This window comes from Oncorhynchus tshawytscha, linkage group LG04 (assembly GCF_018296145.1).
Source record: "Oncorhynchus tshawytscha isolate Ot180627B linkage group LG04, Otsh_v2.0, whole genome shotgun sequence".
NCBI lineage: Eukaryota > Metazoa > Chordata > Actinopteri > Salmoniformes > Salmonidae > Oncorhynchus > Oncorhynchus tshawytscha.
In genome coordinates this window covers 22,823,565-22,847,840 of record NC_056432.1, presented here as the reverse complement: position 1 = coordinate 22,847,840, position 24,276 = coordinate 22,823,565, and the positions used below count along the sequence as shown (strand labels likewise).

The 24,276-nt window shown below is 42.5% G+C and overlaps 2 protein-coding genes across 4 annotated transcripts in view; one reads left to right on the top strand and one right to left on the bottom strand.

Annotated features, from left to right (window-relative positions):
- LOC112248330 (multiple epidermal growth factor-like domains protein 9) overlaps positions 1-18,558 on the bottom strand; it is a 43,753-nt gene extending 25,195 nt beyond the window's left edge. The window contains exons 1-2 of one of the 3 annotated variants that reach the window (XM_024417249.2): positions 17,858-18,558; positions 14,661-14,859 (exon numbers count right to left, since the gene is read on the bottom strand). In XM_024417249.2, the coding sequence (XP_024273017.1) occupies positions 14,661-14,859; positions 17,858-18,410 (752 nt within the window). In that variant the 5' untranslated portion in view covers positions 18,411-18,558. Of the gene's footprint in view, positions 1-14,660; positions 14,860-16,933; positions 17,132-17,857 lie in introns of those variants that run through there. The other 2 variants (XM_024417248.2, XM_024417250.2) reach the window with 2 other exon arrangements.
- A 79-nt stretch (positions 18,559-18,637) lies between these two features.
- On the top strand, positions 18,638-23,190 carry LOC112248331 (serine/threonine-protein phosphatase 6 catalytic subunit). The gene is made up of 7 exons (XM_024417251.2): positions 18,638-20,897; positions 21,268-21,363; positions 21,656-21,721; positions 21,856-21,997; positions 22,142-22,221; positions 22,371-22,580; positions 22,739-23,190. Exons 1-7 carry the CDS (start codon positions 20,823-20,825, stop codon positions 22,985-22,987), a joined length of 918 nt encoding a protein of 305 aa, XP_024273019.1. The 5' UTR covers positions 18,638-20,822; the 3' UTR covers positions 22,988-23,190.
- The last annotated feature ends 1,086 nt before the right edge of the window (positions 23,191-24,276 follow it).

Below are 24,276 nucleotides of genomic sequence, written 5' to 3'. Positions count from 1 at the left end.
GTTTAAGGGTCTCTTTTCCAAGCTTAAAAAGGATAAACATTCAACACCAAGGGCCAGAAAAGGTTGAACACACCGGCCATGCTGTCAATCGAGTATGACTTACAGTTGAAGTCCGAAGTTTACATAGACTGAGGTTGGAGTCATTAAAACTCGTTTTTGAACCACCAATTTCTTGTTAACCAACTATAGTTTTGGCAAGTCGGTTAGGACATCTACTTTGTGCATGACACAAGTCATTTTTCCAACAATTATTTACAGACAGATTATTTCACTTACAATTCACTGCATCACAATTCCAATGGGTCAGAAGTTGACATACACTAAGTTGACTGTGCCTTTAAACAGCTTGGAATATTCCAGAAAATTATGTCATGGCTTTAGAAGCTTCTGATTGACATCATTTGGAGTCAATTGGCGGTGTACCTGTGGATGCATTTCAAGGCCTACCTTCAAATGCAGTCCTCTTTGCTTGACATCATGGGAAAATCAAAAGAAATCAGCCAAGACCTCAGAAAAAAATTGTAGACCTCCACAAGTCTGGTTCATCCTTGGAAGCAATTTCCAATCGCCTGAAGGTACCACGTTCATCTGTACAAACAATAGTATGCAAGTATAAACACCATGGGACCGTGCAGCCGTCATACCGCTTAGGAAGGTAATGCGTCCTGTCTCCTACAGATGAACATACTTTGGTGCGAAAAGTGCAAATCAAGCCCAGAACAACAGCAAAGGACCTTGTGAAGATGCTGGGGGAAACAGGTACAAAAGTATCTATATCCACAGTAAAACGAGTCCTATATCGACATAACCTGAAAGGCCGCTCAGCAAGGAAAAAGCCACTGTTCTAAAACCTCCATAAAAAAGCCAGTCTACAGTTTGCAACTGCACATGGGGATAAAGATCATACTTTTTGGAGAAATGTCCTCTGGTCTGATGAAACAAAAATAGAACTGTTTGGCCATAATGACCATCGTTATGTTTGGAGGAAAAAGGGGGATGCTTGCAAGCCGAAGAACACCATCCCAAACGTGAAGAACGGGGGTGGAAGCATCATCTTGTGGGGTTGCTGTGCTGCAGGAGGGACTGGTGTACTTCACAAAATAGATGGCATCATGAGGTAGGAAAATTATGTGGATATATTGAAGCAACATCTCAAGACATCAGTCAGGAAGTTAAAGCTTGGTCGCAAATGGGTCTTCCAAATGGACAATGACTCCAAGCATACTTCCAAAGTTGTGGCAAAATGGGTTAAGGACAACAAAGTCAAGGTATTGGAGTGGCCATCACAAAGCCCTGACCTCAATCCTATAGAACATTTGTGGGCAGAACTGAAAAAGCGTGTGATAGCAAGGAGGCCTACAAACCTGACTCAGTTACACCAGCTCTGTCAGGAGAAACGGGCCAAAATTCACCCACCTTATTGTGGGAAGCTTGTGGAAAGCTACCCAAAACATTTGACCCAAGTGAAACAATTTAAAGGCAATGCTACCAAACACTAATTGAGTGTATGTAAACTTCTGACCCACTGGGAATGTAATGAAAGAAGTAAAAGCTGAAATAAACCATTCTCTCTACTATTATTCTGACATTTCACATTCTTAAACTAAAGTGGTGATCCTAACTGACCTAAGACAGGGAATGTTTACTCTGATTAAATGTCAGGAATTGTGAAAAACTGAGTTTAAATGTATTTGGCTAAGGTGTATGTAAATTTCAGATTCAACTGTATGTCATGTTCAAAACAACTGGAAACTCAGAACTGGGAAATCTCAGACTTCAGTGAGTTCAAGACAACTGGTAACTCGGGAAAAAACTAGCTCCGACTGGGAAAATACGTTTTGAACGGTCATCCAACTCGGGCCTCTTTCTTGAGCCCCGACCTGAAGATCTGTCACGGCCTGATCTGTTTCACCTGTCCTTCTGCTCGTCTCCACCCACCTCCCGGTGTCGCTTATCTTCCCAACTTATCCCCTGGGTATTTATACCTGTGTTTTCTGTCTGCCTGGGTCAGTTTGTCTTGTTTGTTCAAGTCAACCAGTGTTTTGTCTCCGCTCCTGCTTTTACCCAGTCTCTCTTTTTCTTGTCCTCCTGGTTTTGACCCTGGCCTATCCTGACTCTGAGCCGGCCTGCGCCTTTGCCCCTACTCTGGATTACTGACCTCTACCTGACCTGACCCTGTGCCTGCCTGCGTCCTGTGCCTTTGCCCCTACTCTGGATTACCAACCTCTGCCTGACATGACCCTGGGCCTGCCGTCCTGTACCTTGGCCCCACTACTCTGGATTATTGACCCCTGCCTGCCTTGACCTGTCGTTTGCCTGCCCCTTTTTTTACAATAAACATTGTTACTTCAACAGTTTGCACTTGGGTCTTTCCTGAAACCTGATAAGATCCCTAACGTCATGATTCAACTTTTTTTTTTGAGTTCCCAGTTGTCTTGAAAGCAACATAAATCCAGAGAATGCCAGACTTTTTTGCCAGAATTTGCCCACAAAGACTGCCGCGCCATCTTCCTGTTTCAGTGAGCACAGCACAAAAAGGTGAGTCAAAAAATGTCTTATGGTGCTACATAAATTATGTAATATGCCAGGGAGATACGTAGCTGTAGCTAAGAAAATAATACTAAGTGCATGTTGTGTAGTAAGCTGTGCCTCACCCTAATAATTTGGTCCCTTTGCCCCTCATAACTTAGCCTAATGTTCTGACTTGGTGGTACACATGTAACCTATAGTCTGTTTTAGAGAAATGTAATTATTCAATATTGTAAGAGCTTCCTTTGTGTGCTTATATTCCCCCTTAATTTATCCTACGGTTCTGACTTGGTGAACAGGGAGAATACTGTAAGAATGGCCTATGTTCTGAATTCTGTCACTGTACATTTCAAAAGTGCTGAAAAACTAATTATATTGACTACGTCTGTCCTAGCTTGGTCATTAATGCCTTAATCAAAATTAGGGATAGCCTCTTGTGCTATCCCCTAGGGGACCGTGCTTCTACACCTGCATTGCTTGCCGTTTGGGGTTTTAGGCTGGGTTTCTGTACAGCACTTTGAGATATCAGCTGATGTACGAAGGGCTATATAAATAAATTTGATTTGATTTGTCCCCTATTCTATAGTTTGTACATCTCAATTGTCAGTAGAAACCACATTTGTTTAAGCAAGTCTATCACGTGGAAACAGGGGACACAGGGTTGTGAGACATGGCTTTAATTATAGACACAGGAAAGGTAGGAAGTATACGGAGGGTATGGGGCATAAGAAGACGAACAGCAGAGGGACTAATGAGATCTTGGAGCGGGGGGGGTGTCTCGGCTTCCGGGGGTGTAGTCACAGGGCTATAGTGGAAGTGGCCCGGGTCTTACTGAACCCCTCCCAGAGGTCCTGGTACTCCGTGGGAATGGCAGAGAAGTCCAGGGAAATTTCCAAGCCCCCAGGAAGACGTCCAGGGGCAGGCAGAGCTGACTTCAGGCAATGAGTGTGGCAGAATGGGCACCAGCCCCCGATGGCACCAGTAGACCAGTCAATTGAGAGATTGTGTCGCTGGAGCCAAGAGAATCCCACTACCACGGGAACCTGCAGAGACTCAATTAACAGGAATTGGATAATCTAGCTGTGGTTCCCTGACACTCGTAGGTTGATGGGGGTGGTATAGTGGGTGAACCCGCCTATAGAGCGTCCGTCCAGTGCTCTAACATCCATGGGAATGGAGAGGGGTTGAGTGGGGATGCCCAGCTCGGACGCCAGGATAGCGTCCATTAGACTCATATCGGCCCCTGAGTCGATGAGTATCTGGAGAGACTTGGACTGGTCGCCCCACAGCAGGGTGGCATGGAGAGGGGGGCGAGTAAGGGGAGAAGCAAAATTATTCTTAAGACTCACCAGAGTAATCATTCCTACCAATAAGCTAGGTCTCTAGAAGGGACAGGTAGATACATAATGACTGGCATTACCGCAATACAGACAACTCTGGGTGTTAAGTCTGTGTAGGCGTTCGGCTGGAGACATGCCGAGCTGCATTGGCTCGGGAAAAGGCAAATCGGCTATCTTCGGAGGCTCTTGGAAGAAGTCAGGGAAGCTCGGATACTCTCGGGGACGTAGACGCAGGGGACTACCGGAGTTCATCAGATGCAAGGTGGGATCCTTGAGTGAGCGATTTGGACCGCAATCAGACCTCTTCTCCTTCCTACGTTCCCATAGCGACCATCGATCCGGAGGGTTAAAGTGATGATTGAGTCGAGATTCGTTGGTAGTTCCCGGGCTGCGTGTGAAAATCCACTACATAGTCTGCCACACTGAGGGAGCCCTGCCGAAGCTGGAGTAATTTCCAGGCAGCCTCTCGCCCGGACACCGGAATCTCAAACTTTTTCACCTCTGTCACGAATTCCTCCAGACTGAGGCAGACGGCAGATTGTTGCTCCCACACCGCCGTGGCCCAGGTGAGTGCCCTCCCGGACTTCAGCATAATGATGTACGCTATCCTTGAGCGGTCCGAGGGGAACGGCTACCCGCCGGGTTACTGAGGGGCTGGGAGGTTACCGTCGTGGTAGGCTGCCTAGTAAGCAACCCATGGAATTTCTCCCGCAATGCATCCAATGCTAGGTTGTGATGTTCGGCCTTGGCCTGGAAACCTTCCATCAGACTGCGAAGCAACTCCTCGTGCCAATGGTGGCTCCTTGGGAGGAGACGGCGTTGCGGAGCTGGTCCAAGTCTGCTGGATCAGTCATATTATCAGGTTTCAGGTAAGACCCGAGTGCAGACTGTGTTAAAGTAACAATGTATATTGCAACAACAGGGGCAGGCAAATGACAGGTCAAGGCAGGCGGGCTCAGAGTCAGGACAGGCAATGGTCAAAACCAGGAGGGCGAGAAAAAGAGAGACTGAGGAAAATCAGGAGCTGTTGGTTGACTTGACAAACAAGACGAGCTGGCAACAGACAAACAGAGAACACATGTATAAGTACCCAGGGGATAATGGGGAAGATGGACGACACCTGGAGGTGGGTGGAGACAAGCACAATGACAGGTGAAACAGATCAGGGTGTGACAAAGTCAGCCATATCAGCTATGTTTTTTTTTTAAAGGCGGTAAACTGTTTTGCTGCCAGACAAGGCTCTGCTGTAGCAGTGGTAAGGATTAATTCCATGGTGCTGAAAAGAAAGCTCTGCTGTTGGGTCAGCTTTATGTAGGCCCTAACTGTTTATGTGCACCATTTGTCACCATTATAGTGCAATTATTGTATTGTTTAGTCTTGTGTAGTGGCTTTGCTTGGGGAGTTTGCCCCACCAAGACGTACCTGCTCAAATCGCCACTGATTGAGGACCAAGATGAATCAGAGTACAAGAGCTAGTCAGGAGTACGAACTGGTACAAAACCCATCCTGTTTGGCTGAGGGTTGGCATCAAATCACATTCACATATTCAGGTTGGGCAATTCCATGGTAATGGAATTACGGTGAGACTCAGTATTTGATTTCAATGGTTTTTGTTTGGTATACATTTTAAAGAGAAAATCAGTCTCAGCGTAATTCCGTTGGAATTGACCAGTTGCTAACGCACATCATGATTTAGAGAACTGCTAAAGAAAAGACTGGCCAGGTACATGTATGTTTCACCTCCCGCATTCGGCTGTCTGTATATGTGCAGTGTGCACGTACTGTATGTGCTAATGAGCATATTGTCAGCCTAATGGGTATAGGTCAAGTCATTATCACTAAGACGAGCTCACAGCTCAGTAGCTTTTGTTTTGACTGATGAGCCCTGTGGCCAAGGATATATTCCCTGTTTGTTGTTGGTCCCCTGTGGATTTTATTTTGGTAAAGAGCACAGCGGGGACACAGTAAAATATAGCTTCTTACAGACGAGTGAATTAAAAAGTAGCAACTGCCTACCAACATGATCTAGTGGTCTGGGAGCCAAGCAGATTCTTATTGCAATATAGTGGCGCTACAAAGAGGAGCTCATCCTTCCTATGCAAGATAACTGAAACAGTACATCTCATACAGTGCTACATCCAGAGTACCTCATCCTAAACTACTTTCAAATCAAATTTTATTAGTCACATGCGCCGAATACAACCGGTGTAGAACTTACAGTGAAATGCTTACTCAAGAGCCCCTAACCAACAGTGCATATTTAAAAAATGTGGATAAGAATAAGAGAAAAGTTGAGGTAGTATGTACATGTAGGTAGGGTTAATTAAAGTAATGGCAACAGAGAGTGGCAGTGATGGGGGGGGGGGATTGCGTTGCAATACAAATAGTCTGGGTAGCCATTTGACTAGATGTTCAGGAGTCTTATGGCTTGGGGGTAGACGCTGTTTAGAAGCCTCTTGGTGCTCCGGTACCGCTTGCCGTGTGGTAGCAGAGAGAACAGTCTTTGACTAGGATGTCTGGAGTCTTTGACCATATTTAGGGCCTTCCTCTGACACCGCCGGGTATAGAGATCCTGGATGGCAGGAAGCTTGGCCCCGGTGATGTACTGGGCCGTTCGCACTACCCTCTGTAGTGCCCTGCATTCAGCTGTAGAACCTTTTGAGGATCTGAGGACCCATGCCAAATCTTTTCATTTGATTGACCCTGTTTTGGTCTTTATGAAGAGAACTGTTGCACTATTAGAGACACTTTACAGATCAGAAGTATGCTCATCCTAGACCCGATCAGTTCATATGTCCTTGATGAAATGTGAAGAAATCCCAGGCAGGCAGCTCTGATCCAGACATCTGCAATCCTACTCCATCCTGGTCCTTCCCCAGGTTCCAGGCTGGATCAGGTCAGTATGCGGTGTTCTGGAACCAGTAGGTTATAAATGTAATCCAAGCCCTCGGTTCCTGGCCATGCAATTAAATAGACCTAAGTGAGAACAACACACAGACACACTGACAAAGTTCCAATAGCAAATGTGATAGAATGCCAAAGTTAAATATGAGTAGGACTATGACTGTAATACAGAAAGGCTGGATGGTCCATCAGTATATGAGAGAAATCCCCTAAAGCGTGAGGCTGGGGGGTCTGGGAGCCAGCTAATCTGTGTAAATCACAGTGCTTACCAGCTGGGAGAGAGCTGGCCTGGCCTAGGTTAGACCACTGCTACATTAGCTGGGTTAGCACTGTTGGCTCAGACTGTCTGAGCAGGATCATATTATGTGTGGTAGTATTATTGTGTGAGGGCAGGGCTAGCCCCATATGTCCCTGCCCTCAGAATAACCCCCTGGCCTAGTTGACCCTTTACCCACTTCTCACTTGATCTATACTGTAGGGTTCCCCAACTGGCTGCCTGCAAAGTGATTTTTTTTTCAGCACTATTTTTTAAAATAAATAACGTTTTAATTTTTTGTTGGACATAAAAGACATTAAAAACACCAGCAAATCAGCTCTAAGTGATTTCTAATTATGGGAATCTGTTCCAATGTATAATTTTCCAAAATTATTCCCATGCATAATAGAGAGATATTGGATACAAATGCAAACATGGTTTGAAATGGTTATGGTTTAGTCAATATGTTTGGGCTTCTTGTGGTCAATTTGCAGTCTAAAACTTATTTGTAATTATGTTCCGGCCCCCTGACCATCTGCTCAAGAAGAAAAATCATCCTGCGGCTGAACCTAGTTGATGATCCCTGCTGTATCGATTCATTTTTTTGTGGTAAATGAGAGAATGAGGCAAAAGGTGGACATTTTTATCCTACATAGGGTTGCAAAGCTACTGGTAATTTACCAAATTTACTGGAATCTTCTGTCATTTTGGTAAATAACAGTTAATCTATGGTAACTTTTGTATTTTATACTTGAATAACGTTTTAAAAGTTATTTTTTTATATCTGTGTCTATATTGTTTCTAGTGGATAGACCATATGGTTCAAGAGAAAATAGCCTTATTGAAAAAAGCATCTAATCAACAACGGAATTATCTTCAATGAACTCTGCAACTCTTCCAACTGTTCACAACTGCCACCAGTTTGGTGCCAAAACATATTGACATAGTAAAATAAATAAAAAAGTGCCTTAAAAAAATGTCAAGGATATTTCATGTTGAAACCCTCATTTGGCACTCACTAAGTTTATGGTTTTTACTTAGGATAATGTTTCACAGCTTTGTCATTCTATTTATTATTTTCAAATCTCATTTGAGTATTTTATATATACTTTACATGTGATAAGGCCACACAGAGGGCCAGATAAAATTACAGACACCTGTGATAATTTGAGGTACTCAAAGGCCACTAGATGTCATCTGATAAAATAAAAACTTGAAAGTTACCAAAAGTCTGGTAGTTTACAGGTAAACTTTAAAAGTTTAGTAATATACCCTCCCTTTGTAACCCTAATCCTACAATGTGAGTCCTATGTACTGTATATCATTACATTCATGTATAAAACAGCAACATACATGTTGAATGTTCTGAATGTTTGTCATAGACTTACTTTGGCACAATAAAATATAAAGCTACAGGTTGTTGACCTGCTCTATATTAAATAAATATATATATATACAGTTGAAGTCAGAAGTTTACATACACTTAGGTTGGAGTCATTAAAACTCATTTTTCACCCACTCCACAAATGTCTTGTTAACAAACTATAGTTTTAGCAAGTCGGTTAGGACATCTACTTTGTGCATGACACAAGTCATTTTTCCAACAATTGTTTACAGACCGATTATTTAACTTAGAAATTCATTGGATCACAATTCCAGTGGGTCAGAAGTTTACATACACTAAATTGACTGTGCCTTTAAACAGCTTGGAAAATTTCAGAAAATGATGTCATGGCTTTAGAAGCTTCTGATAGGCTAATTGACATCATTTGAGTCAATTGGAGGTGTATATGTGGATGTATTTCAAGGCCTACCTTCAAACTCAGTGCCTCTTTGCTTGACATCATGGGAAAATCAAAAGAAATCAGCCAAGACCTCAGAAAAAAAATTGCAGACCTCCAAGTCTGGTTCATCCTTGGGAGCAATTTCCAAATGCATGAAGTTACCACGTTCATCTGTACAAACAATAGTACGCAAGTATAAACACCATGGGACCACGCAGCCATCCTACCGCTCAGGAAGGAGACGCAATCTGTCTCCTACAGATTACATACTTTGGTAAAAGTGCAAATCAATCCCAGAACAACAGCAAAGGACCTTGTGAAGATGCTGGGGGAAAACAGGTACAAAAGTATCTATATCCACAGCAAAACGAGTTCTATATCGACATAACCTGAAAGGCCGCTCAACAAGGAAGAAGCCAGTCTACAGTTTGCAACTGCACATGGGGACAAAGATCGTACTTTTTGGAGAAATGTCCTCTGGTCTGATAAAACAAAAATAGAACTGTTTGGCCATAATGACCATTGTTATGTTTGGAGGGAAAAGGGGGATGCTCGCAAGCCGAAGAACACCATCCCAAACGTGAAGAACAGGGGTGGAAGCATCATGTTGTGGGGGTGCTGTGCTGCAGTAGGGATTGGTGCACTTCACAAAATAGATGGCATCATGAGGAGAAATTCTGTGGATATATTGAAGCAACATCTCAAGACATCAGTCAGGAAGTTAAAGCTTGGTCGCAAATGGGTCTTCCAAATGGACAATGACCCCAAGCATACTTTCAAAGTTGTGGCTAAAGGACAACAAAGTTAAGTTATTGGAGTGATCCTAACTGACCTAAGACCTAAGATTTTTACTCTGATTAAATGTCAGGAATTGTGAACTTCAACTGTATTTGACCCTCTTTCTCCCCAATTTCATGATATGCAACTGCAATCCAATTACAATCTTGTCTCAACGCTGCAACTCCCCAACGGGCTCGGGAGAGGCGTTGAGTCACGCGTCCTCCGAAACATGACACGCCAATCCATACTTAACACCCGCTCGCTTAACCTGGAAGCCAGCAGCACCAATGTTTTGGAGGAAACACCGTTCAACTGACAAACGAAGTCAGTCTGCAGACGCACGGCCAGCCACAAGCAGTCGCCAGAGCATGATGAGCCAAGTAAAGCCCCCCTGCCAAACCCTCCCTTAACCCGGATGACACTAGGCCAATTGTGCGCCACCTTATGGGACTCCCGGCCACAGCCAATTGTGACACAGCCTGAGATCAAACCCGGGTCTATAGTGACGCCTTAGACCACTGCGCCATTCGGGAGGCCCAACCTGCTGTATATTCTGACAGCTGATTCACTGCCACTAGGCATTAGAAACACACGGATTTCAAGGATGTTTACTCAGATTTCTGACCAGCCACATCTCTTTCAACGGTTTAAAGTTAAAAATATGACAGCTATTTTTACCATGTTCCTAAGCTACACACGCTGCCTCTCTCCAAGTCACACTCTTTCCCACAAACTGTAAGGCTGCATCTGGGGCAGTGTGTTGTTTAGTTCAAGATATGAGAATCAACAGAGGTATGGCAGCCCCACGGTCTCTTCCTACAAAGGCCAGGGGTATGGTGGCCTGGCTGGCCAGGCTGCTGAACAAGACCAGGTGGATAATGACTCCACATGATGGATCCGGTATATCATAAACACTAGCTATTTGGAGCAGTTCGAACTCTACAACTTCCTGTGTGACAAGATAAATGTACATTTCAGAACAGTATCTTTATGCACAACAGCGTCTGCTAAATCAGTTATTCAAACAGATTTGACTTCTAAACTACATCTTCCTGAATTTTTGCCAAAGATGCAGTATATATATGGACTCAAAAATGTAAATTAATTCTGGCTTGGTAGCTAGTAGCTATAAATATCCTTTCAAATAGCTCTTTGTTGACTGTTGCTGGGTGCTATCGTCCTCCATCAGCACCGGCCTGTACCCTACCTGCCCAAAGCTCTCTCCTGGCCCCTTACACTAGGTCTGAATTTGTCCTGCTAGGTGACCTAAACTGGGACACGCTTAAACCACATGACCAAGTCCTAAAGCAATGGGACTCCCCAACTCTTCCTCAGATTATTACCAATCCCACAAAGTATGACTTCAAACACCCGGAAAAGGCTATTCTCCTCGATGTTATCCTCACAAATAATCCTGATCAGTCTGATGTTTTCTGTAATGACCTTAGTGATCACTGTTTTACAGCCTGTGTTCGTAATGGGTGCTCAGTGAAACGACCTGTCCTGATTTGTCATAGACGCTTGATAAAAAAACTTTAATTAGCAAGTCTTCCTTCATGAAGTCGCCTCTGTAAAATGGTATAAAATCAGCTTGAGCCCCTTGTCAGACACTTGGACCTTCTTTTTTGATATTGTTAACAAACATGCCAACATAAAGAACATGAGAATTAAAAACAGGTTCAGACCCTGGGGCGACCGTGATCTTGCAGAGTTTCTTCATCTCAAGAATTCCATTTGGAGAAAGGCTCGGCACAACCATACTCAGGATGACTGGCTCTCGTTCAGGCAAATGAGAAATAAGCGCACTCAGGCTATCCGGAAGGCCAAAGTTAGTTACTTTAAGGAGCAGTTCTCTCTCTGTGGGTCTAACCCCAAGAAGTTCTGGAAAACAGTTAAAGACCTGGAGAATAAACCCTCCTCCTCACAGCTGCCCATGTCCCTTAATGTTGATGATGTGGTTGTTACTGACAAGAAGCACATGGCTGAGCTCTTTAAAATCACCACTTCATTAAGTCAGGATTAATATTTGACTCAGCCATGCCTCCTTGCCCGTCCAACATATCCTCATCTCCCACCCCTTCTAATGTGACTATCTCCGATGCTTCTCCCTCTTTTCCCCCTGCCATGTTTCTCCCTGCAGGCAGTCACTGAGTCTGAGGTGCTAAAGGAGCTCCTTAAACTTGACCCCCAAAAAACATCTGGGTCAGATGGTTTAGACCCTTTCTTCTTTAAGGTTGCTGCCCTATGTCCATCCTCTCTGGAGAGGTTCCCATTGCTTGGACGCCAGTCACAGTTCATCCAATATTTAAGGGGGAGATTAAGCTGATCCTAACTGTTATAGGCCTATTTCTATTTTGCCTTGTTTATCAAAAGTGATGGAAAAACTTGTCAATAATCAACTAACTGTCTTTCTAGATGTCTATACTATTCTCTCGGGTATGCAATCTGGTTTCTGCTCAGATTATGGATGCGTCACTGTAACCTTTAAGGTCCTCAATGATGTCAACGTTGCCCTTGATTCTAAGCAATATTGTGCTGCTTTTTTGATACGGCAGACCATTCCATTCTTGTGGGCCGGCTATGGAGTATTGGTGTCTATGAGAGTTCTTTGGCCTGGTTCGCTAACTACCTCTCTCAACAAGTGCAGGGTATAAAGTCAGAAAATCTGCCCTCTCAGCCACTGCCCGTCACCAAGGAAGTACCCCAAGGCTCGATCCTAGGCTCCACGCTCTTCTTAATTTACATCAAAAACATAGTGCAGGTAGTAGGAAGCTCTCTCATCCATTTATATGCAGATGATACAGTCTTATACTCAGCTGGCCCCTCCCTAGATTTTGTGTTAAATGCTCTACAACAAAGATTTCTTAGTGTCCAATAAGCTTTCTCTGCCCTTATCCTTGTTCTGAACACCTCCAAAACAAAGGTCATGTGGTTTGGTAAGAAGAATGCTCCTCTTTCCACAGGTGTGATTACTACCTCTGCGAGTTTAGAGCTTGAGGTAGTCACCTCATACAAGTACTTGGGAGTATGGCGAGACGGTGCGCTGTCCTTCTCTCAGCACATATCAAAGCTGCAGGCTTAAGTAACATCTAGACTTGGTTTCTTCTATCGTAATCGCTCTTCTTTCACCCCAGCTGCCAAACTAACCCTAATTCAGATGACCATCCTACCCATGCTAGATTACGGAGACATAATTTATAGATTGGCAGGTAAGGGTGTGTTCGAGCGGCTAGATGTTCTTCACCATTCGACCATTAGATTTGCCACCAATGCTCCTTATAGGACACATCACTGCACTCTATAGTCCTCTAAACTGGTCATCTCGGTATACCTGTCGCAAGACCCACTGGTTGATGCTTATTTATAAAACTCTTTAGGCCTCACTCCCCCCTATCTGAGATATCTACTGCAGCCCTCATCCTCCACAAACAACATCCGTTCTGCCAGTCACATTCTGTTAAAGGTATTATTGTATTATATATATTATATTTATCTTTAATCCCAGGCCCCCGTCCCCGCAGGAGGCCTTTTGGTAGGCAGTCATTGTAAATAAGAATTTGTTCTTAACTTCCTGGTGACAGGGGGACAGCATTGAGTAGCTTGGATGAATAAGGTGCCCAAAGTAAACTGCCTGCTACTCTGTCCCAGTTGCTAATATATGCATATTATTAGTAGTATTGGATAGAAAACACTCTGAAGTTTCTAAAACGGTTTGAATGATGTCGGAGTATAACAGAACTCATATGGCAGGAGAAAACCTGAGAAAAATCCAACCGGAGAAAAATCCAACCCGGAATTGGGAAATCTGAGGCTTGTAGTTTTTCAACTCTTTGCCATTCCAATATACTGTGTAAATGGGGTCATATTGCACTTCCTAAGGCTTCCACTAGATGTCAAGTCTTTAGAACGTTGTTTCAGGCTTCTACAGTGAAGTGGGGGCAAATGAGAGGGGATTGAGCCAGGTGTCTGGCAGAGTGCCACAGGCTCTAAGGCGCAGTCACGAGAGAGTTGCTTTTCTACAGACATTGGAATTCTCCGGTTGGAACATTATTGAACATTTTTGATAAAAACATCCTAAAGATTGATTCTATACTTAGTTTGACAAGTTTCTACGGGCTGTAATATAACTTTTTGAACTTTTCGTCCAACGTTCGGTTGAACCTGAACGCGCGTTTAACAAAAGAAGCTATTTGGACATAAATGATTAACTTTATCAAACAAATGAAACATTTATTGTGGAACTGGGATTCCTGTGCATTCCGATGAAGATCATCAAAGGTAAGTGAATATATAATGCTATTTCTGACTAATGTTGACTACACAATATGGCAGATATCTTTTTGGCTGCTTTGTTGTCTGAACGCTGTACTCAGATTATTGCATGGTTTGCTTTTTCGGTAATGCTTTTATGAAATCTGACACAGCGGTTGCATTAAGGAGAAGTATATCTCTAATTCCATGTATAACACTTGTATTTTCAACATTTATGGTGAGTATTTCTGTGAATTGATGTGGCTCTCTGCACAATCACCGCATGTTTCAGAACTACTGAACGTAACGCGCCAATGTAAAATGAGATTTTTTTTATATAAATATGCACTTTATCGAACAAAACATGTATTGTGTAACATGACGTCCTATGAGTGTCATCTGATGAAGAGCATCAAAGGTTAGTGATTAATTGTATCTCTATTTGTGCTTTTTGTGACTCCTCTCTTTGGCTGGAAAAATGGCTGTGTTTTTCTGTCAGTTGGTGGTGACCTAACAATCGTTTGTGGTGCTTTCGCTGTAAAGCATTTTTTTAAATCAGATACTGTGGCTGGATTAACGAGAAAGTTATCTTTAAAATGGTGTAAAATACTTATGCTTGAGGAATTTTAATTATGAGATTTTTGTTGTTTTGAATTTGGCGCCCTGCACTTTCACTGGCCGTTGGCGAGGTGGGACGCTACTGTCCCACATATCCCAGAGAGGTTAACTGACTTGCCTAGTTAAATCAAATGAAAATAGGTGTCTAGTGTTTAATTCCCAGTGCCATTAGTGCCAATGGGAAGCGAGAGCTCTTACCTGTCACAGAGGTGGTTGACAGCTCCGTAGGAGTCACAGCCACAGGGTATGCAGCCGGTGGTGCCATTGGTGAAGTGTCCTTCCTCACAGTCCTCACAAAGCAGCCCAGTGTACCCTGACATGCAGAAACACTGACCTGTCTTCTTGTCACAGTCATCCACATCTAGAGCCCCCTCACTGCTGCAGTTACACAGAGACTCTGCAGGGACAGACAGCAAGAAAGAGGGGGAGACTGTTATATTACACCACCACTAGGATATTCTGTAAATACACACACACACAATGAGAGGCGCCAGATATCTGCATGACCGTGTAGACTCTGCTAAGTGGGCATGTATTATTTATTTGAGCTCAGGCATGATGAGCATGGAGTCTGACTGTTTCTCTCCCGTCTGTTTCTAAGAGAGAGATGGAGGGGAAGGAGGAGGATGCAGTGGATGCAGTAGGATACAGACTGCTGTTGTTGGAGTATGAGATGACTGTTGTGTCTCCCAGAAAAAACAGAGTAATGACATGCAGAGGAAATACCAGGCTGCCATTGGTGTGGTGTTGAGCACATGTGGGCTGTTCTTACAGGAGAGGAGACAGGTTGCTGTTATTCACACAGTCTAATTTCCAGGAATGATGTGGGAAGCAGGCAGGGCTGCTGCATACTGTAAACCATTAGAAAATACTGTACATTGAAAGCTGAGAACAAAACAGAGGATTGTGGAAATGGTTAATTGTTGAATATGTGTCATATTATACACATGACTAGTGAAAATGAACAGTTGGACATTGATAGTGTGTTGACTAGGTTGCTTGTCCTTGCAAGGTCCGTGTAGGAGATTGAAACTGTGAATGATGGGTTTGAAATAGAAGTGTCCCCTATGATCCAACAGGGTACTGTTTTACAAGCGGCACGGTTGGTGGTGCCACTGACTCGAGGCGCCAATATATGAAATTAGCTGAAGTCTTGAGCCGGGGCCGCCCGCCACACATGGTTGACCAATGAGCAGAGTTCATCTTGACAACCAATCAAACAATGTTTCAATTACATAAATAGAGCTGACAGAAACCGGGACCGCTGGTCTCTACACACGGTAGGCAGATTTTCTCACAGTTCAATTGCAGTTTACCGCGGAACATCTGTAAACACCTTCAAACTTTCAGAACACTGTACTCTATTGTTGTGCCATCTTCTCAGACATCAGCTTGGCCATTCGAGACGACTTAATGTCATTTTCTGAAACAGTCGCCTCCTCCTCAGATTAGCCCTCCATCTCTGGCCACTGTTCCAGCTTTATGTAATAGGGAAAGGGCACGGTTATGCAAGCATGGAGAGCACTGTCAGCTTTCCGTTTGTTCACTGAAGTCATCTTCCCTGCACAACTGTCAGCCAAGATCACACCCCAGACTCTGAGATCTAGGGCCGTGCAGCTCCCTCTCTCTCTCTCACACACACACAATTATAACCATGTTACACACAAATAAATAGCACTGAGCTACTGTAGGATCCATCACATCAAGTTACTCGTCACTTCCTATCTGGGCACAAAGCACGGAGGAAGAGAGGTTAACCTTGGAACCAAATTATGCAATAATAAGTACAGGTGCAAACCACATAGTATAAGAATGGAGGATCAAAAACCCATGCCGTGTGTGCAGACGAAATGTGCACATGACTGATGTCTGTTTGTGTTCAATTTCAAAGCGGCAGAAAATTAGTTTGAGGGGAAATGTAAGCACAGTGAAAAAAGGAGATGAGGAAATGTCCATCTTCCTCATAGTAATTAGTTCCAGCAAAGTGAAGCAGTGTGGCTGCATGGTTCAAGTATGCAGACGGACACATTCAAAACAACCTGCTGCTGTAAAATGACCTCTGTCTGAAGTTACACACCCTCCTATGACAGTGTTTATGCTACTAACAAAAAACATGGGAGGGTGGTACCACCTCTCCAACTGTAGGCTACTGTGCTTTAAACTCCAGAACATGCGGGAAGCATAGAATGTGATATTTTATCACCATGATTTGCATTGAATGATTGGGAGGGGTAAAAAGAAAGACATTACATGTCAACACACTAACAGTGACACAGCAGAAATGTGTTCCATCAGGAAGAGAATTTGTGTCAGTGAGGTGAGGCATTAACCCGGGTTGTTGATATTGTTATCAGAGTGACCTTTACCCGAAAACAACGGAGCCTCGACAAGGTTGTAGAATCGCTGACTAGTTAACTACCCCCAAATCGGACTGGTGGCTGCGCATAATTTCATAGTCCCCTGATACTCACCTGGGAGGCCATTTTATACAGTGACAAATAGCTGTTTCACAAGTGTTGCCCACCCCAAACTCCACAAAGGCTCTGTCGGGACGTTTATCATCTGCGATGCATACGAATAGCGAAGCAGCGGAGGTGAGAGACAAGCCGCTGAACATATAGCAGTGCTGGCTCATTCATGTCTTGGTCTGGTCATTTTGATTGGATGCGGAGTAGCACATTCCCCTATCCCTCTTCCGTGGTCTAAGGATGTTGAATAGACACAAAGGGATCAGACCACTATCCAAACGGACATGTGTTATTGTCTGCTTGTATGAAAAATACAATCTCATGGTTTTATGCGGACAAGGAGAAGTCTGGGAATGGATAACTAAAAACATTGGTTAAATGCCGTCCCCTCCTATCCAATCACCATAATATCTGACACACTTGTCACATAAGAATAAGGGCAACATCTCTGTGAGCACAAAACGTAGCCTATAGCCTATTTATATTGCGCAATTGGTAAATATTGAACCGGAATGTTGTAATTAATATGGATCATTCGGTTATTTGATAATTTTACAAGGATACTGCCGTCCATGGTTTGAGGTCCATGATCTATTGTTTCTACAAGCTGTCAGTTTCTTAGCCCGCCTGTGCTCTGCGTCAAAAGCCATAATACCGAAATTGTTTTGACTGTGCCTTTGGCCACATATGAATTGAGATTCTGCATCAAAAGGGCAATTTCTGCAAACCTAGGTGAATGTGTGAGGCGATTAATTAAAGTCCAGAGACTCAATCCTTTCATATATCAGTCTATTTATAATTACGTGTAACCAGGTGTGGCAGTCTAAGGATATTCTGTACAATACACAAGATCAAATGACAATTACATGCTTCTTAGAACATTATATATTTTATTATCACACCCAAGAGCAAACATAGGCTACTCACCTTGACCATTCTCGGAGGATGAAATCGATGCATCGATGTTATCTGAAGACCATGCATCATTAGTCGTCCGCTGAGAAACCATGGAGACCATGTTCGTTTTTTCTGGAGGAAAAACTGATGCTTGCCCATCAGCAGATATTTTGCTTGAATTGGATGTTCTGGAGCTCAAAAACGTATTTTTTTTCCTAGTGTTGAAAATCATTTCTGTGCTTGGCCTTGGGGTTGTAGGGTCAGTTGTTGGTGGCTGAATGGTGGTTGCAGTTGGCGAGACAGGAGTCGTGGAGACCCGTATCGTTTTGCTGGCCACTCCGGTGAAACCAATAGTAGGGGACGGCGTGAGCCCAGTTAGTTGGCCGAGCACAAACCTGCCCTCAGGTAAACGATTAGGCAATGTGGTGTAGAGCGGTTCCAAGCTCTCGGAGGCTGAGCGAGGCTTCCTGGAGATAGGCGAAGCATCGTAGGAGTTGACGCGAGGTGCAGCATCAGAAAATCCAATATACAAAATAAATAGCAAAGCCAGGGATATGTACATCATTAAGGTCGTTAACCTCATATTCAATTTCAGCTCTCCATGTAAAGCCCTACCTAGTAAGGGTCTGTCTCAGACCTTTCCCTGAATGGACTAGCTCGCGTACTCGACTCCACCATTGACGTCCTCAGCGGCTATTCTCAGTGATTGTGAACCGAACTACCCGCAGTTTCTTGGCTTCACTTTCTGTTCAGCCTAGCACAGCGCAATGAAACGCTCTAAATTGTTACACTCTTCAGCCAATGAGGACATTGATGGGAGGTCTCGTGGTATATTAAGGTGCGTTTGTTTTCCTTTCGTAAAGGCATTTGATTGGTTCAATGCGTAGCCTAATCTGAGCGAGTGCACATTGAGTGCAATGAGAAGTCTGTTTTACTTTTCCTTATTAGTCCAAAAATAACATCATTGGATACACTTAAACAAATAATAATATTACATTACTTTATGTTCCTAGGCTGCGAGCCTACATCAATTCGATTCTGGGACATTCGGCCTAGGCTAGGCTACTCAATAAATAACATAAATAACATGTATAAAAAGTGAGTGTAGACCAAAAAGTACATTTAACCCATACTACCGACTAGGGTCCCAAGAGGGGATCTTTTTTTAAATATATGTTTTTATCATAACCCAAATGTGTTTGTTTTTTATTCTTCTGATTTTTCATGACTTTGTCAACCAACTTGATCTAAATCATTATTTAATGTTTCTGTACTTTAAAAAAAATCTAATCCTCTGGGGTAATTTTGACCCCAGCCCAAAACACTAATTCTGCCTATGGTAATTTGATAGATATGTCCTTTATTTGAATGTAGGTTTCTCTGGAGACATAATACCAAGTTATCCATATCACCAGAGGGTGGAGGGGGACCTGTATCAGTTATTTTGACCAGATAGACAGATAATCTGTAGAGATATAGTTCTCCATGTACTTGCCTAAGATTGTACTTTTCTATACAACATCGTATGGCTGTGTACAAAACCAAAAACAACCTTATTTTTGTGCCTTCTGGTTTCTCTGGAGACATAATATTAAGTTATACATATCCTCAGAATGTGGAGGGGGACCTGTTGGAGTGATCTTGGCCTGATAGACAGATCACCTGCAGATATGGAGAACCTAATGTACTTGCCTATGGTTATAACTATGTATGAACATGTACAAAATAAAAAAATTACCTTAGATATATGCTTAGTTACAGTCAAAACAGCTCATAAAAGTCTGTCCGTGGTATGAATACTAGGTAGAACTGTAATACAGAAACCAGCTACCCTCTGAATGTGTACATAGTGCTGTATTGGTGTGTATTAGCAGTGCTGGCTCATTCAATATTGTCCAATATTCAATATGTGCAACTTGTGATATTTTGGTTGCTATACCATGTGGTTTGAAGTGACTTTGAGGATTTGTGCATGCTTTTTGAAGCATCCTGCCATAGGCTCTACCACATTGTTTCACTTCCAGTGATGCTAATGCTGGCTGTGGGGTAAGTAAATAATGAAAGCGTAGACATATATTTTTTTGTCATTGGCTCTCAGGATAAATGGATGAATCACTTTTTGTCAATAAAATTAAATATATTTCACATTTTGGTGTACTTCACCTTTTAAATGGAAGTCATTTTTACCCCTCAAATATGACAAAATTAACATTTACTTATACATTTGAAGAACTAAATAATACTACAATCAAATTATGGCAAATCAGCATTTTAGTACTAATCTGGATTGTACTTTGGAAAAAGCTGCACATTATATAAGGGAAACATTTATATGTTCATTTGACAGAATATGCAAATTGCTGTAATTTTGCTTAAGTAATAGTCTGTTTTGAATATATACTTTTTCAGATAACATTATTTACATTTCTAATAATGTTTTCATAATAGTTAAGTTAATATAGTTGCTTTTCCCAATCATTTCTTATTGGGGTCAACATGACCCCAATTGGTAATCCATTCGTGTAAAATATGTTGGTCGTAGGCTATTATGAGGGTTAAATGAAACAAATATGATTGTGATATTTATTAGGCGTATGCAGGATATGTGCGCTCAGTAGCCTAATCACCCATTGTTTCTACTGTGTGCGAGCGCCGCTGTGCGGCTACAGGCCTTAACACCTGTCGTCAGCAGTATTTACGTTGATCAGGAGTGACATGAGCTGCACAACATGATACCAGAGGCTAGTTATGAAGCCAAGAGCTACAGAACTGTTACATCCAATAATTATTAATTTGACTATGATTTGACAAGACTTAAAGAGCTCACAATATGCACTGTCCGGGTCCGGAGGATATACAACCAAATTCTGAGGCCTATAGTATGTATGTGCGTATCCTACACAGCAGATGGCAGCACAACGCAAACTGTTCAGTAAATCTGCCTGACGGAACCGAACATGCACAGTAGTAGAAACATTAGCGAACAGCTGATACAATGGCGCCACTGGACCTGGATAAATACGCGGAGATTGCCAAGCAGTGTAAATATTTACCTGAAAACGACCTCAAGGTGAGAATCAATGCCTTAGCAATGGTAATCACCTCTAAAAAAATAAGCCTGATGAGCAGCACGCATAGAAGCCTACTTATCAGATATAAGCAACAGCAAAATCAGTATCACTTCTAACCATATCGAAGCATCCTGACCTGAAATCATAGACTGTGATGCCATAGCCTAGAATTATAATTCAATGGATGCCATCATCATGCTTGACGAAATAATTGGTATGAGAGTGTCATTTACAGTAGCTTAGTTGTCACTTGTGAATGTCTCTACTATGCCATTCATTCATTAAACGATTGCATGACACATCACATTGAAGTCTCTGAAACTGTTACGTTATGCTTCTTATTCTTACCAAGTGTGGGTTTTTCCTCAGAGGTTATGTGATTATGTATGTGACCTATTGCTGGAGGAATCCAATGTCCAGCCTGTGTCCACCCCAGTGACTGTGTGTGGAGATATACATGGACAGGTAGGCTACTTTATTGACCATCACAGTTTTACAGTAACATTGCTAGATATTTGTGTTTGAAGCTGATGGATTTGACATTTATTTTCAGTAGTTATAAAGTGAACTTGGTTGTTTCTTCTTCTTACAGTTGTATGATCTGTGTGAACTTATGTAGTGAACTTGGTTGTTTCTTCTTCTTACAGTTGTATGATCTGTGTGAACTTATGTAGTGAACTTGGTTGTTTCTTCTTCTTACAGTTGTATGATCTGTGTGAACTTATGAAGTGAACTTGGTTGTTTCTTCTTCTTACAGTTTTATGATCTGTGTGAACTCTTCAGAACCGGAGGACAGGTCCCAGACACAAACTATATTTTCATGGTTGGTTAAAACTCATCTTTTCTCCCCTTGTCCACTCCCATTTATCTTCATTGATTTGACTGTTACTGTTTTTTCATGTTTACAACGTCCATCAAGAATCACCCCATCATGATTTGGTGTCTGTGTCTCTACAGGGTGACTTTGTTGACCGGGGATATTACAGCTTGGAGACATTCACATACCTGCTGGTGTTAAAAGCCAAATGGCCTGACCGCATCACGCTTTTAAGAGGAAACCACGAAAGCAGACAAATAACCCAAGTATATGGCTTTTATGGTGAGATTTTCATTACTTCACCATATCCAGCCCAACCAAATGTTGCACTAATAGGCTACATTTGTAGTTATCGTTCAATCCAAACCATTGACTCCAGGTGCACTGGTTGTAAATGTGATGTCCCCGGTCTATTTTTCCTTTCAGATGAATGCCAAACCAAATATGGGAATGCCAATGCCTGGCGCTACTGTACCAAAGTGTTTGATATGTTAACAGTTGCAGCGGTGAGTACAACTCTATTGCTTTGTATTTCTGATTTCCTGCAGTCAAATCCCCCATGTCACAATTTTAGCATATCAAGCCAACATGGAGATGATTACACATGAGCCTTAAGTTATTCTAATGCTGTACTTTGGTTGTATTCTTGTGCCAGCTGATGGATGAGCAGATTCTGTGTGTTCATGGGGGCCTCTCCCCAGACATAAAGACCCTGGACCAAATCAGAACCATTGAGCGTAACCAGGAGATCCCCCACAAGGGAGCATTCTGTGACCTTGTCTGGTCAGACCCCGAGGATGTCGACACCTGGGCCATCAGCCCCAGGGGAGCTGGGTGGCTGTTTGGTGCAAAGGTCACCAATGAGGTAAGATTAGTCTTGTTCACCACTGATTAGAGATGTACACTGGAGTACATACATTGTCAATTTCACACAGCAATATATATGAAATGGGTAATAGTCATGTTTTATTTTTCACATTCATCTCACTCTCTTTTTTTGTTTATATATCCCTCGATGTGCAGTTTGTTCACATCAACAACTTGACGTTGATCTGTCGGGCACATCAACTAGTCCATGAAGGTTACAAGTTCATGTTTGATGAGAAGCTGGTCACGGTCTGGTCAGCTCCTAACTACTGCTATCGCTGCGGCAACATTGCCTCCATCATGGTCTTCAAAGACGCCAATACGAGGGAGCCCAAGCTGTTCCGGGCAGTGCCCGACTCAGAGAGAGTCATTCCACCCAGAACAACGACACCATACTTCCTGTAAACACTGCACTAACTATCATCATCATCTTTGGCCGCACTGTTATCAAGCACCACATTTGTAATGCATCACATACAGTGGAGTGACAACAACTCCCGTTGAAGTGACACCACTGATTATGTCATCCATATTTTACCAGTGGAGGCTGCTGAGGGGAGGACGGCTCATAAGAATGGCTGGAATAGAGCCAATGGAATGGTATCAACCACATGGAAACCACGTGTTTTATACCATTCCATTGACTCCATTCCAGCCATTCTTATGAGCCGTTCTCCCATCAGCAGCCTCCACTGTATTTTACTGTAGGCTACTGTACGTAACTTATATACAGTACTGTGTGTTGTTGTGTCTGCTGTAGATCTGCGTGCCAACACGTGTTCACACAGAAGTACTCTATCAAGTAATGCCACTACTCTGTTTCAAACTTTTTAGGTGATAGCAGTGTCAATATTTAATGTTTTTATCAAACACATGTTAGATTTAATTAATCATGGTAGATTACAGGAACACTTATTTTAGCCACTTTACAGGGAGAGGACACTGTTTCTGTTTGACTTCGGTCTATTTGCAGCCTATTAGGAATATACTGTAGAAGATGTTATTTGTCAGATGTTAGTTTTTATTTTTGTAATGTATATTTATTGAATTTCATGTATCGTGTAGATATATATACAGTATAAAGCACTCAAATTAGAAATATGTTTAAATGAGAATTTACTCATGCACTTAACTTAGTTATCTTATTTAGTCTTGTAATAAAGCTATAAGCCTGATAATTGAGGTGAGAAATTATTATAATGAACATCACTGATCTAAAACATATAGATAAGTTCTGTGATGGAAAATTGTATGTTGGTGCTTTTCTATTTACCATTTTCTATGTTCTGTGTTTGTGCTTTTCTATAAACCAATTTCTGTGTTCATGCAAGTGACTGATTGACCGAATCCTCACAATTAGTGTCTGCAATTTGGCAGTACGCCCAGATCCTTGTTTAGAGAAAGGGATATCTCAGTTTCAAGGTCTCAGCTTAGAGAGAAGAAGCCTCGTGAGGTATTAGTCTGTCACATGCATGACCCAGTATTGGTCAGTCACATGAATGAAGTAAACATTAATGATTAATTAATTATGAATAAGCTAAATGCAACTATGACTTGTCAGTATATAAAGGAACTAATAGGACTGCCCCGTTAGAGCTCCTGACAAACGTTCACTATGGTGCATCAACTTTGTTGGAACCTCTCCAGCGAGCTGAAAAAAACAATGATTCATTTAAGATTGACTTCGACCCTGT